Raw genomic sequence first — 13,759 nt, 5'->3', positions numbered from 1 at the left:
CAGAATTCCCTTTCTTAACCGCATAGTAAATCTCGCCAATGGTTCCACACTTATTTCACTATCCAAACATTTGCCCCATTCAAAAAAAGTATATTTTAAAAATGACGCCGCAGTGCTGTATTTTAAACGTTAGGTCTCAATCACAGATAGTGTCACAGCCCTTTCATTTTTCCAAAGCTTTCCCCCCATCAGAATTCCGAGTATCAAAGTTCATTCACATTCTAGACATTTCTTCCCCATCCAAAATCAGTGTATTTAAAAGAGCACCACAACTGTGTAGTTTTCTTAACAAAGAGGTCTGGGGAGGCCCAGTTACCATCAGGACAGCCATTCCTTGCATGCTATGGACGCTCTTAAGTAAGCAGACCGGGAGCTGAAGGCCCTTGTAAGAGAGTGCTAACCGCTTGGAACCAAAGGCGATGTAAGATGGCAGCTATAGGAGGCATGCTTAGTATATGGTACACACTTTTTCAAGCGGTGCACCTTGCATGAATCCAGGCCACCCATATGGCTGATTTGAGTTGTCTTTAAAAACCATAGAAAGCTCTTAAGGTGATAGCTGTGGAGAGCAGCCTTCAGGCCTACCTTGGAGGAGTGTTAAGCAGCTTGTTTTACCAATTTATTCTGTAGTGTAGGTTAGATGAATGGAAACCACACAGTGTTTAGCAAAAATACATCTATTTATTACAACAAAATATCACTATCACAATGGTATATATCCTACCCGGAAATATCAACACAATACACAAGAATACTTCAAAAGCAATCAGGTAAGTAGTACAAAATACAGTGGTCTCCAGGGGGAGACCAAACCATATACTAAGAAAGTGGAATGCGAACTGTAAAGGAGAATCGGACTTGGAGCAGAAGACCCAGAGGATCTGGGGACACAGGGAACCACCCAAGGTAAGTACCCAGGAACCCTACAGCCGTGTGCTCAATGGAAGTCAATGGAGAAGACACGTTGCAGTTCTGAAGAAGAAGGACCCTTCCCAGTGAACTCTGAAGAAACCCTTTGGAAGACAGAAGGTTGGAGAGCCACCCCACCCGTGGATGCCCCAGGAACCAGGCTACCTACATCAGGGAAGCCGGATGCATAAGGGTGAAGTGACATCGGAACCTGCCATAGACAACAATGGACGACTTTGAAGAAGATGCCTCTGGAGAAGATTGTGAAGGACTCCGGTGGAATCCAAGGGTGAATTCTGGAAGTGAAGAACCCGCAAGCAGAGGGGACAGAGTCTATGCCACTTGGAGGTGACCAGGAGGCACGGAGACACAGTGCCCATCGATGTCGGGAGGTTTTGAAGAGTCGATGGTGACCTTGTCGCTGCAGCTGTGAGGACCAGGCATCACAGAGGAAGACTAGGAGCTGTGCACAAGCAGTCCCGTGTCGGATGTCGGTGACTAGGTGTTCTGTCTGTGGCGGGAGCACCAACAAGCCTTGGAAGCAGCAACTGGCGTGGAAATACGAAAAAGGAGCAAGGTTGGGATCAGCAAGGTCCAAGGGACTCCCCAGCAGCAGTAGATTCTGAGCAGGCCTCAAGCAATCAGGGGATCCCACTACAGCAAGAGAAGACCCTCAGGAGGACCCACAGGCCGAAGGACAGGAGACACAAGAGGACTTCGAGCAGCTCACCAAGGTTGAAGACCCACAGTGCAGAAGATGTGGTGAGGATGCTGATCTTGGAGGGAAGAGATGCTGGAGGCTGGAGCTTCTTGTAGCCTGAAGATCTTCGCAGTGCAGAGCCAACAAGCCTTGACAACAAAAAGTCATCACGATGCACAGGGGTTTGGTCCCAGCGGTTCCAATGAGGAATGCTGGCCTCAAAATTGCAGAGAGGACAGGTCAGGCCTCGAGGGAGTGAAAGAACCATCACCTGTGTTGCTGAGCCTCGGAAAGTCTGTAGGTTAACAAGGGCAGCAGACCGGTCAGCTTTATTGCGGTGCCTGCAGATGCAGGGGAGTGACTCAAAGGGAGATTTCTTTGGGTGTCCTTGATGCACACTGGTCTTTTGGAGAACCTGGAAGAAGCACAGACACAGATGATGAAGAAGACTTGAAGAACAGTGAGACTAGGTGCCGCAGGAGTCTTTCTTGGTGCAGTCTTGGTCACAGTCGAAGTCCAACGATCCTAGTGTCCAGACAATTGGAAGCACGTCCTAGTTTCAGGGTTGAGGTTCAGAATCTAAGGACCCACCCACAGGTAAGCCCTTCTGTACCCAAAGAAAAGGTTTGGAATTACTTGGGGTTCCCTTCCACATGAGGGGCTGGACAGAGGGGAGGGTACTCCTGTGTACTTTGTCGGGTTTGAACCGGTTCAAACTGGAGTATGCACGGAGGGCACAAAATGTGCCTTTCAAAGCAGTCATTTGGTGCTGGCAAGCACCCCCACCTCAGCCCACTACACTGAGTCCTGTCTAGGAGGTGCTCACATCTCCCTGTAACTGGAAACCCCTGCTCGAGCTTAGCCAGCAGCAGGAGGGCAGAATTATGTCTGTGGTCGGCAGCAGCACTACCTTGCTTGCAGACCCTGAAAGCTGTTACCGGGAGTACAGGAGCGTCTCCTAAGGGTCCCCCCATACATAGGATTCTACTTTCAACACTGGAATCAATGTTAATGTATGATTGCAGCATGTCTGATACCAAACATGACTGGGTTAGGTGCAGCCACTATGTAGGTAGACATCTTGTAATGACTGATGTCCACTATATGTCTAAAAATGGCTGACTGCACTAACAAATCCTGGATAATCGGCTCCGGGGTTTGTAAGGGTGTCCTACCCATACAGGGGCACCCTCACACTTATAACCAAGTCCCTGTCCTCAGGACTGACGAGCCTGCCACAGGGGTGACTTATAGGTGTAAAGTGCAGTGACCTCAGATAAAAGGAAACTTATATCGGTTGTGAGAGGTGCAAGCACCAACTCACACAAGCTGCAATGGCAGGCTTGTAGTCACAGTTTAACTCGACTCCCATGGGTGGCACATTACATGCTGCTGCCCATGGGAGACCCCTTGTGTAAGTATGCCCTGTTTACCTTAGTACCATATACTAGGGACTTACAAGGATACACCAGTAGCCAATTGTGGAGGTACCAAAGTACTTACCATGTCAATTTACGGGAGAAGGCACAGTTACTGGGTTCCTGATTAGCAGGATCCCAGCAGACTAAGTCAGCAACACACTGACACCAGGCAAAACTTGTTTGTAACCATGCTAGAAGGATCCTACCTTCCTACAGCTTCCAAATATCTATGTTCCCCCTTAGTATTCCCATTCTCAATCAAACAGTAAATCTTGTCAATTGTTCCACACTTATTTCGCTATCCCAAAAGATTCCCCATTCAAAAAAATTATGTTTTAAAAATGACGCTGTAGTGCTGTATTTTAAAAGGTTAGGTCTCAATCACAGACAGTGTCACAGTTCTATGTTATTTCTAAAGCTTTCCCCGCAATCAGAAAACAGACTTTATCAAAGTTAATTCATATTGTAGACATTTCTCCCCAATCCAAAATTAGTGAATTTAAAAGAACGCTGCAACGCTATGTTTTTTTTTATTTTTTAAAAGAGGTCAGTTAAGAGTTATCTTTCATCTTCTTGCACTTGCTAGATCAGCCCTCATTGTTTAAATCACTAGTTTTGTTGTGAGTTTTGAGAGGGCTGCAACAAGTTTCCTTCCCCCTTCTCTCTATGTCGTGCCCCAGTGGGACCTTAATCTGGTCCTGGCTTATCTGATGTGCACTCCGTTCGAGACACTGCATAGCTGTTCTTTATGGCTCCTTACTATCAAGACTGTGTTGCTCACTTCATCACCTCTGCTCGGCATGTGAGTGAGCTTCAATTTCTTTGTGTCAATCCCCCATACACATCCTTCTTCACAGACAACCTGGTTTAATGGACTCTGGCATCCTTCCTGCCAAAAGTTATGATGCTGTTTCACGTCAGTCAAACTATCACCCTACCGGTGTTCTGTTCTTCCACCTCACCCCTCTAAGGAGGAGGAGAGACTCCATTGTCTGGACCCGAAGAGAGCGCCAAGCTGTATAGCAATCGTACCAGAGTCCACCGGGTGGGCGATCAGCTATTTGTGGTGTTTGGAGAAAGGTGAGGCAGTGTAGAAGAGAACCATCTCCTGCTGGATTGTGTTCTGTATTAAGATCTGGTACACATTGGCCTGGTTGCTATGCGTCAAACTCGACGCCCTGCCTCTTAATAGTTTGCTTATGCTTAATATCTACATCCAACCAGCGTATAAACATAAGAGGTCTAGAACCGAAGAATTAATCGCATCACTGGGGTCATTAAAGCTTGTGTACCTGGACGCTAACATCATATTGTCAGGGGACTTCAATATGAACCTACTGCAAAACAGGAAACAAGGTACTAAAGGACCCCCACAGGCCTTTAATCAGTGTGATACCCTCGGTAAGAGATGCGCGGCCCGTCTGGTTGAGCTTTCAATGTGTATGCTTAACGGTCAAAGCCTGACAGACTGCCCCGCGGCACATACAAGGATCCCAAAAAAAATCAGCCTCAACCATTGACTACATATTCACGGCTCATGGTTCTTTTCAGTATGTCATGAACTTTCAAATCATTGATAGGGCAGAGAGTGACCACCAACCGCAATCTTTCACGCTGTTAAGAAACATCACTAAACCAGCCAAAGCCAATGCGCTGTCTCAAGACATGCAATGATACAATATTAAACGCCTTACATGTGAAAAGGAAAGCATCGGTGACATCATGGGCACATGCACTAGCCTTTTGGAGAAATTTAAAGCCGAACCCTTAAGCATACAGACCTGGGAGTCCTTTATTCAACCAGGCCTATGGCAGTAAAACAGGAAGACCATCAGGGGCAGCTTGGTTCACCAAAAGTGTTAGAAAACAAAAACAACAACTAAATAAATACCTAAGATAATTACGGACCCGGAGCCCCGATCCATCTCAGGAACTCCTGCTTTTAATCTCAAAAGCAAGAAAAGACCTAAAAAGGGACACAAAGGCGGCCAAGAAAGAGTTTCACGAACAACTCTGGGCGAAACTCCATTACTCTTGTAAACAAAGAGATTTCAAGCTCTTCTGGGGAATCATCAACCAGTTAACAAACAGCAGGAATCGACACCACAACTCAGACATTATGGAGGACACTTGGAGAGCCCATATCGAACTTCTATATAATGAAATTCTAATTCCAGGCTCTGCAAACCATGGATCTTCAATAGGACTTGACCTCCCCAATTCTGAATCATCTGACTTCTCCCCACGGATCCTACAAGTGCAAGTTCTAAAAATCATAAAAAGTTTAAGATCCAAGGGCGCACCAGGGCCTATTGGCCTGCCAAATGCCTTTTTTCGGCACGATCCTTCATTTTTTTTTTTTTTTAGCAGAGTTTTATATAGCGCAAACTTGACCTGAATCCAATCATGTATCAGAGCGCTTTACATAGCACCAGTTAGTTACATGAGGACACACATTAATTTTTTTTTGTTAGGCACGGGGAGATTAAGTGATTTGCCCAGAATCACTGGAGGTTTAGCATCGTTACCGAGACTCGAACCCAGTTCCCCCAGGTCTGAGGTCGAGCGCCCTAACCATTAGGCCAACTCCTCTCTGGTCCGGTCTTCTCACTCCGCTCTTTTCCCATGCTATAACCTACAGAACGATCCCTGACTCCTGGCGGAGAAGCATTTTAAACCCAATACATAAGTCGGCAGCTCGTTCCGATCCATCAAACTATAGGTTGATAGCATTAATCGACGTAGGGGCAAAAATGTATGCCTCAAATCTGTTGGCAGACTTAGAAGACTGGGTCAGCCGAATAAATCTCATCCCTTGCACACAAACAGGATTCCGGGCGGGGTTGGGTAGCCTCACCAACATCTCCGCGCCAACCAAGCCCTTGCAAATTCAAGGCCCCTATATGCATGCTTTATCGACCTTAAAGCGGCCTTCGCGAGAGCTAAGCTTTGGGCAAAAATGCAAAATTGGGGGGCACCACCCAAACTCCTGGAAGCCATAATTAACCTGTACTCACATACTTGGGTTCAAATTAGGAAAGGAGTAGGGCGTAGCATTACCAACAAGATACCGACTCTCAACAGGCTAAAGCAAGGGTGTGTGTTAGCCTGCTGCCTATTTAACATCTACTTTGCCGACCTCGATAAGCATCTTTGGTCAATTCAATCCGACCCCCCAAAATTGGGTAACATCCACACCTTGTCTCCAATACGCGGACGACATCATTTTATTAGCTCAACCACCAGTAGGCCTGCAGTGACTAATATCCCTAGAAATATTTCACAATCTCAAATTCGATTAGAATATGGCCTAAAAAATCAGATCCCTGACATACATGGTGCACTAGTTAAGTACTACTGGAGGATGAGGGATGCTGAAGAGAACACTTTAGCCCATCATTGTTGGGTAGAAATCGAAAACCAAGTCAGGCTAAGCAACTCAACTATCAAAGTTCTGAAGGAAACCCTCTCTGCATTGCAACTGGAGTAGGCCTGGCTCACCCTCACAAAATCCTTAGTGAACAAAGCAATCAAACGGATTTCTTTACTGACAGATAAAACTGCCTTTTCAAAAAAAACATCATGCATGGGAGTGATTCAAGGATATCAGATGTTGAAACTTCAACCATACTCGTTTGATCTTTTTTACTACCAGAAAAAACATTATTTGATGCTGCTGCGGCTAGAGTCATTCCCACCGAAGGACCTGACTCTGAAATAGAAATATTCCTGGCAATCCAAGGAATGCTGCCTTTGCGGACAAGGGGAGGAGTCATTATTGCACCTAATTTGTATCTGCCCCTTCCTATTAGAAATCCGAAAAATGGTCCTTCGGGAAGTCTTAAAGAACGAACAAATAAGAACTTGGAGAGCCGCAGTCATACAATGTCTCGGAGGGTCATCTGTCCAACTGTCTTGTAGAGCCATAAACTTCCTGAAAATTGTGGCAAAAGAACGTGACAATAAAAAGTGAATTAACTTAAACTGCCTTAACACATACAGTGTATACATTTTTCTTTTGTATTGCCTTGACAGCATGTCTTAACCTTTTTAACTCAATCAGTGTCAAATGCTCTTAGAATGATCTTCTTGTTTTTTCCCTTTTTATCACAAGTTTTTAAAATCTACATTTAATGTATTCTCCTTTAATGGTGGTTTTCCCACTCTTTTATGATTTTTTCCGAAAGCCAATAAAAGTATATTTGACTTGACTTGGTACACATTGGCCAGAAAGCAGCACCCAGAACGTCTGCGTTCTAATTCTACCAGGGCCAAGGCTGACTCCATTACGTTAGGACAGTGAATTTCTGTCCTAGATATTTGCCAGGGGGCTACCTAGGCTTCCCCCCTCACATTCACGAAGCACTGTTGCCTGGTTCGTTTAGTCAAGAAGGGCATTTTGTCCCTTGGTCTTGCAGGACTTTCTGGTTTGAGTCTATTCACAGACCCTCCACAGAATAGGTACTGCTTTGGTATCTATTCAAAAGGTGAGGAATCTGCATTTATACGTTTCTTTCAGAAGAACAAGTTACTTACCTTTAGTAACGTTCTTTCTGTCTAGCTGCAAATTCCTCATTATTTCAAAATGTTTTTCTTTATTTTGATACTCAATTTGGAAAATTTAGATACGAAGATCGTTCTGTTAAGTTCTTCCTTACAGCTGGGATGTAACAGCATTTATCTGTTAGTGCCGTCAATCCAAAATTCAGCTTTCATGAGAATTTTGTCGTGGTATCCCCTCTTCCAAAATTTCTCTAGACTCTCATGAGTTGACTCGCAGGAAGATTGTTCTTTAGGGCAGTGGTTCCCAAAGTGTGGTCCGTGGCACATTCCCAGGGGGTCACAGGCAGCAGTGTTAAAAGCACTGCAAAGTTTCTTGTTTATTCAGCAGTTTTCGGGGAGAATAAGTGTTAAGATAACTGGTGATTATTGTACCTTCTGGAGAGAGATGGGAGTTTTGTCCAGTGGCAGTTTTGACTCATCTAAGGGAGTGCAGATCGTTAATTCGTCTGCTGCAAAGAAAGTGTACCATGCATTTTAAAAAAACAGTACTTTATGTGCATAGCTCAGTGGATTACTAATTTTGTCACAGAGATTATTTTGTTACTGTGAAGTTCATAAATTACAATTGTAATCTAGCACAGTGGGCTATGAACTGCCATCAAAGAGCTGCATGCAAATTGCATGGTAGAAGTTAGTAAGTCATATTTGTTCCCAGTCTTTCATTACCCTGATGCTGCTAATAAGGTTTGTTTGGTAGAAATACATTCTTATTATTAAAGTCAGTGCTAACCACTGTGTTATGTTCTGAATCCTGAGTTTGTGCTTCTCCTGACCAAGCTTTCTTACAAAATGCCTACCAGTATAAATGACGTGAATCCTACACCTTGTAATCCCCTTTGCCTTATGTAATATTTTCTGTACACTGATTTACACCTGTATGATTCATTGTCTTGGTATGTGTGGGATGTAAAGTGCTTTGACACCCTACACTGGTATGAGAGGTGTTATAAAACAAATGAAATACATGTGACAGAGGGGCTTTGAAGAGATGTGAAGCACTGTTGGAGGGTATTAGTGAGGGAATCATTGAAGAGCCCCAACAAAGATTGTCGTATCCTTGTGCATAGTAAGGTTATCATTTACAATGCTTTTAAAGCTAATACAATTCAATCTGCAATGACAAATGTGTTGCCCAATTTTTCTTGGGGGGAGCCTGGCAGGAGCAGGATCCTCGTAATGCAAAGTGAAACCCAAACATTGAAAAGTTAGTCACTGAGATGCAGCACCAACCTTCCAATTAAAATGTTTACATTTTTGCTCATCTTTTCAATATACAATACTAACATCTTTAGTAATTCGAGTATTTGATTGGTATGCATATCTGTGTGTTTACTACTATTTTAATGTTCCAGTAGTTACTCAATGGGGGCCCTCAGGAGTCAAAAGTTTGGGAACCACTGCTTTAGGGAAATGGGATGCAAGCTTTTGTAATGCAGCAATCCGTCGTCATCAGTGGGTTTGGACCATAACCTGCTACTCAAGTGTTGTTGTTCCAGTCAGATGTCAACATCCAAGAAAGCGATTTAGATTTCTTGAATATCAAAACTAAATTGAATCCTAGAGTCTATTTTTGTTTTTGCTTTCACTGGATCCTGGATTAATATTACTAACGGAATGCTTTATGAACAGGTCCTGCTATGTTCTCACATGCAGAGAAATGGGTAATTCTAATGCAACTCTGCACTTTCAATTGCACTGAGTGCCCTTATCTATTCATTTTTTCATCCACTGATGAAATTGCAGTTGTGATTATTCAGTTGTTTTGGGGTCCCAATACCTAATCTTGAGTAGATGTTGTTTGTCTGGTTTGATGTGTATTTGTAATTTTTTTCTCGACAGTTCTTGTTGAATTATGCTCTCTGAAAATTATGCTCTCTGAAAAAGGAAATCCCACAATACATATGGGCTAGATAATATTGTGAAGACATAGGATAGGGCTAAATAAAGTCATTTTGAATGTATGACAACGATGTGGATGAATTTCATTTTGGATTACTAAAAGAGGACTCCAGATTAATTGAGCATGCTCAATCTCTACTGCTGCAACACACTCTGTGAAACACAACATCACTGTTGTGTGCAATTGGTGGCGTTATAGAGAATGGGGGTATGGTGCGGAAAAGCAAGGCCAAAGATTAATACATATCCAGGTTCATTTTGAGTCATTGTGAGTGCAAATAGGTGTAGCCTGGAACTGTAAGAAATTTCTCATTATAAATGGTATCAAATTGTAGACATTAACAAAAGTGTTCATGCTTTTATACTAGAATCACTGGTAGTAATTCAAGCTAAACACTCAGCTCACTATATTTCGTGAGAGTGCTCACCCTAATTGTAATGGCTCTGCATTAATAAATCATATATACAAAAAGTGGAACGAGTTATACATATGTATACAAATTCCTTCATAGCAGACTGTCTCTTAGTTCACAAATTTGCATTGTGGTACTGTAAGCTGGCTGCAAAGGGGTTTGTGCTAAACGGGTTGAGCTTGCTTGTCCAGTGGACAAAATAAACATTAAAAACTTGTTATCTCAAAATGTTGTTGGTATCGGGCGACAGGCAATCCAGACTTCAGTCGTATGAACATTATATTTTCTCCTTAGTAACTGATGTCTCTATCTTTGTTGTTTATCTTCCTTTAGGAAATATTACAAATTCATTTTGACCCGAAACTTTGAAGCACTGAACTCTAGGGGAGGAGGAAATCAGGTTTCTTTGCTAAACATCATGATGGACCTGAAGAAGTGCTGCAATCACCCCTACCTCTTCCCTGTGGCTGCCATGGTATGTTTTTTATTCCTCCCAAAATGGAAGATCATGAGCTTTTGCGTCACTCAAAGCTAAGACCTTTGGGCCTGCATGGTTTGGTCGCCTCTGTCACCATTCTCTTTGTTGTATCTCAAAACAGAAAGATGGTCCTTAGTCTCATGCTGCATTGGAAATTATACATCATAGTATTTCATCTCAAATCCAAGAGTGCCAAAGGCTAATCCCCCACAGGATTCTCAGGGTCTCGACATAGAGTTAAAACTTAACAGTAAATATTAGCTTGATGTTGATTTGGTAGGCCCTTAAAACCTCTACATTGGGATGTATGACGTTACAACGCACACTTTTACAACGCATGCACTTACAACGCATTTTTTACAACGCATAATCCATTACAACGCATGACATTACAACGCATGACACTACAACGCATTTTTAAAAAATACCTTTACAACGCATTTCCATTACAACGCATACTACCTTTACAACGCATACCATTACAACGCATAATATTAAATTACATTTAAGGTAAGTATTAGATAGTATAGGGGTAAAAGTTACTTTTCTAACTCCAGGGGGTGCAACAGTAGGGTAAGTGTTGGATAGTATAGGGGTAAAAATTACTATTCTAACTCCAGGGGGTGCAACAGTGGGGTAAGTGTTGGATAGTATAGGGGTAAAAATTACTATTCTAACTCCAGGGGGTGCAACAGTAGGGTAAGTGTTGGATAGTATAGGGGTAAAAATTACTATTCTAACTCCAGGGGGTGGAACAGTAGGGTAAGTGTTGGATAGTATAGGGGTAAAAATTACTATTCTAACTCCAGGGGGTGCAACAGTAGGGTAAGTGTTGGATAGTATAGGGGTAAAAATTACTATTCTAACTCCAGGGGGTGCAACAGTAGGGTAAGTGTTGGATAGTATAGGGGTAAAAATTACTATTCTAACTCCAGGGGGTGCAACAGTAGGGTAAGTGTTGGATAGTATAGGGGTAAAAATTACTATTCTAACTCCAGGGGGTGCAACAGTAGGGTAAGTGTTGGATAGTATAGGGGTAAAAATTACTATTCTAACTCCAGGGGGTGCAACAGTAGGGTAAGTGTTGGATAGTATAGGGGTAAAAATTACTATTCTAACTCCAGGGGGTGCATCAGTAGGGTAAGTGTTGGATAGTATAGGGGTAAAAATTACTATTCTAACTCCAGGGGGTGCAATAGTAGGGTAAGTGTTGGATAGTGTAGTGTAATATTATGCGTTGTAATGGTATGCGTTGTAATGGTAGTATGCGTTGTAATGGAATGCGTTGTAAAGGTAGTTTTTAAAAATGCGTTGTAGTGTCATGCGTTGTAATGTCATGCGTTGTAATGGATTATGCGTTGTAAAAAATGCGTTGTAAATGTAGTGCGTTGTAAAAGTTGCATTGTAAAGGTTGTTCCCCCTACATTGAATGCCTCAGAATTGACTGCCATGACACTGAGCAGGAATGTGAATGCCACAACTAATGATATATCTGGGGGCCCGATGGTATCGTCTGTCCTAGTCAAACAGGGAGGGACAGAGCAAAGGGACACTTGCTCCCTCACTCTTTTTCAAGCGGTAAGCATAGAAGGTAAATGCCGGGCTTCACTCTGCTATACTCTGAGGAACACTTCCTCCTTCAGACTTGGCACAATAAGCTAAGGGAACTTACCAAAGAAAGCCAGAATAGTGACTGAGGAAAACAGGCTGGGCAAGGAAGAAAGAGAGGCTTGGGTAAAGGAGATGCCACAAGACATTTAGTGAACACACATAGCCTGATTTAAAGCTGGGATTGCAAGTAAAAATTGCATTTGCAAACTACTGAGGTGTTTGCTGCTTCTCCTTAGTAAGCGAAAATAGCCCTGGTTGATTCACTGGGCAGGTGGTATTGGGATAGTGGATTTTCAGGAAATCCTGTAAGTGTAGTGTCAGATTTGCAATCAGCCAAGACTCCAGTTCCCTTTTTTGCAGAAAAAAGTGTAAAAACTAATGTTTTTAGTCAAATGTGCTTTATGACTGATGGTTTAGATTATTGGCTACATTTTTTGGGTAAATACTTGGAAAGTGAAAAAAAATATAAGAAAAACATTGTTGGCACCTATTCACAAAATGCTTTTTTAAATCTGTTTAGTAGTGCTAGAATGATACTACCAACATACTACAAAATGCTCTTCACCAACTTGTGTCCGGAGGTTCCACCTCTCCTATCTTTTTCTGTGCGAAGATCTCCACCTTGATACGGATATTCCACACGTAAGAATACCTTTTGGTAGTAAATGTAGGAGGGTCTGGAAAATGGGGAATACTTATGACTGAAGGTGGAGGGAGGTTGTAGGAAAGTGCCCCTTTTTGACATGGTCACCTCCACTTTTTGCCTGGTATTTGAAGCAATGTTGGTTAAAGTTCACTGCGTTACTGCTAATTAAGTCCCCAGCGCCAGTGCTCTTTCCCTAAAGCAAAGTACAAGTGCAGTTGTTCCCCAATTAGCAAGACCGTTAGCACCTCAGAAAGTGCCTATTAAATGGTACCTCTGGTACATAGGGCATGGGTACTAAAGAGGGTCCCTAATGGCTGCAGCATGCATTGTGCCACTATAAGGGACCCACCAACAAACACATACAGACTGCCATTGCAGGCTGCGTGAAATGATGCAGATAAAAGTGAAAACACGAGATGGCACACACTCTGTGTGCCATGCCCACTGTCACTGACTGCATGCAGTATATGTAAGTCATCCCTACAGCAGGCCTTACACCCCTAAGGCAGAGTGCATTATATTACATGTGAGGACATATCTGCAAGAGCAGCTATGCCCCTGTGCTGTCAAGTTCAATTGCTAGATAGTACAAGTGAACAGGGAAGCCATCTTAAGTTTATGTACTGGGCCCTGGTCAATATAGGTTTCCCAGCTACATGATGTTTTCATTTAAACCCATGGTGTTTGGTATTAAACACCTTGTCTTAATAAATCCCTATTGATGCCAGTAGTGAATGTATTAAAACATACACCCAGAGGGCACCTTATAGGTGCCCCTGAAAACCAACCAACCTCTTAGTATGCTGGCTGACTAGTATCATCCAGCCTGCCATCATAGGCAGTTTTCTGACCCCCTGCAGGTGAAAGCCCATGCTCCTTGAGACCAGAAACAATGCCTGCTCTGGAGGAAGGTGTTCACCCCTCCTCTAGCAGTATGGATAGTGGATCTACATACCAAGGCCAGGGACTTCAAAGCCCTTGCCACCTTTGATATGCAATCCCAGCTACCCCCGACCTGGGAGATGCCACCCCCTGCCCTGAGGCCCATTTGGCACCAGGGCTGGTGGGAAATTAGCTGCGCTAGGAGGCATGGTGCACTACCGGGCCAGTCACACCCCT

General features: G+C 43.2%; 1 protein-coding gene across 7 annotated transcripts in view; it reads left to right on the top strand.

Annotated features, from left to right (window-relative positions):
• The window catches only part of CHD3 (chromodomain helicase DNA binding protein 3), a 1,560,957-nt gene that overhangs the window by 811,630 nt on the left and 735,568 nt on the right, over positions 1 to 13,759 (top strand). For all 7 annotated transcript variants that reach the window (XM_085639027.1, XM_085639025.1, XM_085639026.1 and 4 more), the window contains exon 19: positions 10,239 to 10,380. In XM_085639027.1, coding sequence (XP_085495153.1) covers positions 10,239 to 10,380 — 142 coding nt within the window. The remainder of the gene's footprint in view (positions 1 to 10,238; positions 10,381 to 13,759) is intronic.

Source organism: Triturus cristatus, chromosome 12 (assembly GCF_964204655.1).
Source record: "Triturus cristatus chromosome 12, aTriCri1.1, whole genome shotgun sequence".
Taxonomy (NCBI): Eukaryota; Metazoa; Chordata; class Amphibia; order Caudata; family Salamandridae; genus Triturus; species Triturus cristatus.
This window is presented reverse-complemented; position numbering and strand designations above follow the sequence as displayed.